At 43.3% G+C, this 6,352-nt stretch overlaps 1 protein-coding gene across 2 annotated transcripts; it reads right to left on the reverse strand.

Moving 5' to 3' along the window:
- Positions 1-426: 426 nt before the first annotated feature.
- On the reverse strand, positions 427-3,413 carry LOC123402567 (arabinogalactan protein 1-like). 2 transcript variants are annotated; one of them, XM_045096488.1, is made up of 3 exons: positions 2,868-3,401; positions 2,550-2,604; positions 427-939 (listed from the first exon to the last, which is right to left on the reverse strand). In XM_045096488.1, the coding sequence occupies exons 1-3, from the start codon at positions 3,384-3,386 to the stop codon at positions 722-724; spliced, it is 792 nt and encodes a 263-aa protein (XP_044952423.1). In that variant the 5' UTR covers positions 3,387-3,401; the 3' UTR covers positions 427-721. The 2 variants fall into 2 exon arrangements, with proteins under 2 accessions (XP_044952423.1, XP_044952424.1); XM_045096489.1 differs by lacking the exon at positions 427-939 and adding an exon at positions 2,190-2,361 and having other exon boundaries at positions 2,868-3,413.
- Between the last annotated feature and the right edge of the window lie 2,939 nt (positions 3,414-6,352).

Raw genomic sequence — 6,352 nt, forward strand, 5'->3', positions numbered from 1 at the left:
GTGGGGATTGAGGGGTTTGACCGAGATAATCCCCACAAATTCCCTAAAATACACTAATACCAAACAAGGCCTAAGGGATTGAGTGAAACCCCAACCTTCACACAATCTCTTCAAATCCCCATTTATCCCCAATACACTAGGTAGGGGTAGTGTATTGGGTATTGAGAAAAATGCACTATAATTTGAAGATTTGAGGGGAAAGGTGAAGATGAAATATGTCAAATACACTAGAACCAAATGATGTTATGGGATGTGTGGGATTAAGGGGTTTGACCGGGATAATCCTTACAAATTCCCTAAAATACACTAATACCAAACAAGGTCTGAAGGTTGGGGTTTCACCCAATCCCTAGGGGGATTATCCCCACTAATCTCCTCCAAAAGGCCTAAGCGACTCAAAAAAAAAATCGAAGGCCAGATCCAAAATTGATACCTCATCAAGAGAGCCCCAGCCCCTACGGAGCTTAGTGAATTTAAGGATGTTAAAAAACAAATCAGAATGTTTCAACGTGAGCAGAACATCTCAATTTGCAGCTTGGCGCGTCCGAAAGACATCCTTGGCCAACCCATAATACATTATTTTATCGCCAAGCCAAACAGGAAAATTCCAGCCAACAGGAGATCCACCAACCACATAAGACCCTTGCACTGTTTCCGCGAGGTGCTTTGGGTGATTTGCCATCCCTCTGCTATTTCCTCTGCTGTGCTCCCTGAGTTATCATCACTTTTGGGTGGCCGGTGCACCATCATTTGCGATATTAGGAGGAACTGCAGGCTGACCTGTCCGAGGAACTTGATTTCTTTCTCCAGATGAAGGAATCTGCTCTGTGAGTCCGTCCTTCACGGCTCCAGCCAACGGCTTCTCTAGTTTCACGGGTTCAGAAGAGGCGCTGAGATCAAGCCTCATTTTCTTGGAGAGTTCCATGACTGTCTTTATCTCTGAAGCACAAAAAGGAAATGCGTGTCAAGACATCAATGTTCATAATTAATAAAACATGAGATGCTACCTCTGGTGGTGGTTGGTTATTTAGTTGATTTCAGTACTTCAGAAAGTTTGATGTAGACATCTAACATGAATTGCAGAAATTCCTTCACGGAATAAATGGATACAGATGGAACGATATTCTGTATGAGTTGCAGTATTGTGAAGAACAAATTTCTGCATAACTAACACGGGCAAGAATCTAGAACGACATGGTACATAATATTTGTAACAAATTTCTGCATAAACCCAAGTTCTCACATGTCAATAAGTAGTCATGATGTCGAATCTAAGAGATAAAACAAGTTAATAGTTTATATGCTTCAATCTGCAGGACTGTATAACATAGACCGCATCAAGCACAAAATGCAAATGCACAACCTAGGTGATCCACACACAAAAAGGACCAACAAACTACACTTTGCAACAAGTTGACTACACAACCAACAAAAGAAAGAGCAGTGTGATGTACATTTAACCAATTCGGCAATCTCATGATTAAACAACACAAGACTACATCAGTCCAGATTCAGAGATGCGTCTCCATGCAACAGTTCATCTATCGACATATAGTCCTTACAGAAGTAAGGGTTTAAAAATATCTCCTTCCGTTGTTCCATTGTCTATATGATCAAATATAAAACCTCCATGACCAAGATAGTGGGCATAATTCGTAATGACTCTTTATTTGGGTTTTTTTCCCCATGTTTGCCTTTGCAATCAATACAGCGCACATGCAAGCAGTATTTGGCTGCACTCATGTACCGTCGGTCCTACCAATTAATGGCTGCAATGTGCACCTTTTACCTGATCATGCAACCTCATGAAATCTCTTTGCAGCACAAACCACGTTCAGTTGTCTATCCATTGTACTGAATTTTGTTTTCCTCGATTTTAATCAGATCTAAGATGCCCTTTGGGTGTCTTTATTTAAAAGAAAAGCTAGTTTGGATGTGGGAGGGCTCAGTCTAAATATTTTAGGTTTAGTCTCGACTGCTAGATACCTTAGAAGAGTAATTTATTTTGGATAAGAGGCAGCAGGATTCTGTGCTAGTCCCTATTTCACGTATTGCTTAGCACAAAAAAGGCATGAGACAACAAGTAACAGCTATGGTTCATCCAAGGTATTGGTATATCTTGTCCTAGCTCTCAAGCTAGATGATATATTTCCAGAATGCTAGAATTATATTTGCTGGTAGTAACTAACCGTTGAACAGCAGTGTCAAACCAAATAGACACCTCTTCACAGACAGGCCAATTAACTACACTCAGAAGCTATCGGGTAGATTCCCTCCTTCCAATGCTTACATACAACTCCATCGATTCAATCCTCAGCCTCTGTACTTCTTCACCACTCTCCGGGTTAACACAACCCTCCTCTGCTGCCGGCAGTGTGGATAACATGACTTAGGTTACCTCTGGATGAAATTATGGTAATCAAAAGGATTCTTATACGGATCGACGACCGAATAACCTTTTGTTTTCCAATTTTCTTTCATGTATCCTAGGCCGTCTAAGACCATGGTGTCTTTCTAGCATAGAATATGTTGGAGAGAAACAAAATTACCTCTCAGAATCTCGCCAGCAGCATCACTCTTTCGGAAATCAGTAGCTTCGTGAACCTTAAAAACAGAGGCAAACAGTTCAGAACAAATTACCAAGAAATTACCGGCTTAACAATACATAAAACATATTTCAGCAAACATAAGCACGTGAGGGTTCAGATTGGTACATTTCTTCTTCGATCTTGCAGCCGAAAATTGCCCAAAACCCCGGCTTTCCGGAAGGTTAAGAGGCCAACTAGCTAACCATGTCCACAATTCATAGCAACTAACTAGTACTAGCAGTGAAAAATATTAGTGCACTTGCGTGTGGGAGTGCAGACCTGGACGAAGCGGAGGCGCAGGTCGGCAACGGTGGCCCGGATCTTGTAGTAAGCGGAGGTGTGGAACCCCGCCTCCTCCAGCTTCCGCCTCTTCGGCGCCGGCGCATCGGGCTGATGAGGAAAAGGAGGGGGGAAATGGGAGACCTGGGCCGCGAGTCCTGGGGCTGGAGGAGGAGGAATCGGCCGGGCGGCGGTCTCGGCGGTTGCCGTCGGAGGGGCCATGTGGAAAGTATTATGAGAGACCTTCGCCGCAGGCTCTGTAGCTGTTAGGGGAGGAGGTGGCGGAGTGGCGGTGTCGGCTGATGCGGTCGGAGGGGCTGGAGCAGGCGGCGGCGGGGCGGCGGGGTCGGCGGCTGCGGTCGGAGGGGCTGGAGCAGGCGGCGGCGGGGCGGAGGTGTCGGCTGCCGCGGTCGGAGCAGCCATATCAGAAGGAGCAACGGAGACCTTCGCCGCGGGCTCCGGGGCAACTGGAGCCAGCGTCGCGGCGGCGGTGTCGGCGGCTGCCGCCGGAGTGGCCATGTCTCGCTGGATGGGAATATTATTTACGACTCCCGGCGTTGGCGTACTTTATACTGGGCTGGCCTGGCCTGGATCTCGGCTTCGGTGTGTCCGGTCTCGACCCGAGCTAGACCCACGGGCCACTTTTTAACCGAAACTTTGAAGGCCTAGAATTTATTGTCTCCGACAGTGTCAAAACGGTTTTAGACTGGGGAAACACTTTCTATCTATAGTCTCATGCAAGGTCATCGTCGGATCAGGCAACTGCCATCGATTTTAGTGAAATCTCACTGTCACAGATTTCGCCATATGGAAGAAAAATCCAGACAGTTTAATGCTAACCGCCCGCACCCTCCGTCCGTAACTTGCTCGCATTATCCCTTTCCTCTCGCCTAGCACGCAGGCCTCCTCGACCTCGCCGCCAACTGCACCGCCCCATCCTCTTCGACGTTGTCGCTGATCTACAGCCTCTCTCTCACCTCGTCGTCCATCATCACAGCCACCTCGTTGTCGAGACAGCCTCTCTCTCACCTCGTCGTCCATCATCACAGCCACCTCGTTGTCAAGATCCCCTTCTCCGGTGACCTTGCACGCACCTCCGACGATCTCGTTCCTGCCAACTGCACCAGCGGCAAACTTCTCTCCGATTTCGTTGCTCAATCCTCTCCATGGATCAAGCACAGCGGCTTCACCCCCCCTCCCTACCATCCTCAATTCCTCATCTACCTCGTGCCGAACATGCAATCCACGATCAACGTTGCAAAGCCACCACTACGCCGAGATCTGATCCCATTAGGTGGATGTGCCCGCAATCTACAACACATTTGTTGCCTCACCAACTTTCCCAAAGGTTTGAACCGTCATCTCATGAACCAATTGTGGCATCCGATCTGAGCCTTTTCTACTCTTTGAAATTCCTCCTCTGAATCAAAGGTATTGCATTGTGTGAATCACCGACTGTTCCATCATCTATCTCCACATACTAATAATTATCAATTTGATGTTTCAATTATCCATGCTTCATATAGGCATCGTATATGTGCTTGGATAGTGCAGTTCATTTGCATCGATGTACGGAATTTATTTGTAGATCACAAAATGATTCAGGTAGGCACATGTTAAAGATATTCGGTGCTCGTTTCGAGTTACAATATTTTATGCTTCCGCTAGGTATGAGTTATGTTGAGATAATATGTAATTGATGCTTCCTAATGTCCATTCTTCCTATCTCTTTTGTTTTGTATGCTTCCTTCTGTTGAGATAGTTGGCAGCGATAGAAACATACTTCTAATCTTTTGTTATACTTGCTCATATATTGTCAAGAGCATTGTTCGCATTTAAACACTATCATCATGCTTCATATATTTCATATATTTAGTGATGTATGCTTCAAGCGATTGTGTGTTGGCTTTACAGCCAATGAGCACCACGAGAGAAATATGTGGAGGATGTGTGATGACACTTGCATCCGCCTTACAATAAAGGTGTCCCCGCGTGCAGGGAAGCAAGTCTACAATCTATAGGAAACATATGATGTAGGAAGGAGTGTAGGCACTATTATCGACTTTGAAGCGAATAATTTTGTATCATGCCTTACATTTAGTCTATGAACGAGTGAAGAAGGAAACGAACTTATGTTATATTGTACAGAAATTGTTTTTACCATGGAAACACTTGTATTGGATGGAGGAAACATTTTTTTTTGCTCTCGGAAGCAAAGTTTTTGTTGTGTTTGAAACCAAATTCTTTATTACATCGTAGCGAAGTGCATGGACACAAAATATTGTTACACCCAAATAGACTTATTGCGATAGAAGCAAATTATCTCATCAACGGAAGCAAAATTTCTTGCATGTTTTTTACATGGCATGCATTGTAAATTAGATCGAAAAAAATCATCTCATTGGTGGAAGCAAATCTTTGTTGCATGGGAAACAAATAAAATGTATACGGAATACATTTTTATTTACGTCGATCAAATCAACACATCAGTGCAAGCAAAAAATGTGTTGCATTGGAAACAAAATAAAATGTTACATGAAATATGTTTTTCAATTATGTTTAAGCAAATTTGTTATGGACTAGCATCAAATTTTCCTAGCATCTAGAAAACGTTGAATAAAGTTTGACGAAAAGAAGTATATGAAGCAACTAAATATAAATTGTGTCTATAAATCATAGTGCGAGGTTGCATAGCAAATAATTGTTTGAAAAAAATTGGACTGAATCAATTTTGTATCACAAAGGAAGCAATTCTTTCCATGGAAACATAGTTTTTTGAGGGATCCACGGAAACATAGTTTGTTAAGCTGGAAGCAAAATCACAAAGTAGGAAGCATAGCCATGGATAAATGACAAAAAAATATGGTAGATTACACGTGATTGACGGAAGCCAGATCCATGCATCATGCATGTCAGCTAACTACTAGGCCCACGTTCTACTCACATAAAACACATTCCCTCAAAAAGAAATACTCACGTAAAAGGCCAGAAATCCGATAAATGCGGCAGCAGTTATGACGATGCACTCAATTAGGAAAACAAATTTATAGCAAAACTGACGGGTCTAACAACTAATACATCCCATGTTCATCATGCATCCGATCAAACGGCCAAGGACTAGTCTGATAGAAAGCCAAACATCAGTAGTCTGATGCCTAGCGTCTTCCGACTGGTCATAGCAGAAAGTAACTTCTAGTACGTGGTATTTGTGATTCGCGTTAGATTTTTTTTAAAGAAGAGGGAATGACATAGCATAGTAGATATAAATATTTTTTCCAGTAAAAATCAAGGTTATTGAATCAATAAGTGAATCATACAATTTTCCGTCTTCAACGCCTACACACAAAAAATCACATACTTGCATCCAACGCGGACAAAAAGGTTGTCATTCTCTTGAACTCGTTACTTACAAGCTACTCCCTCCGTACCGAAATGTAGGTCGTTTAACGATCTGAAGAACAAATTTTCGTAGGCTATGAAATTTT

Source organism: Hordeum vulgare, chromosome 6H (assembly GCF_904849725.1).
Source record: "Hordeum vulgare subsp. vulgare chromosome 6H, MorexV3_pseudomolecules_assembly, whole genome shotgun sequence".
Classification (NCBI taxonomy): Eukaryota; Viridiplantae; Streptophyta; class Magnoliopsida; order Poales; family Poaceae; genus Hordeum; species Hordeum vulgare.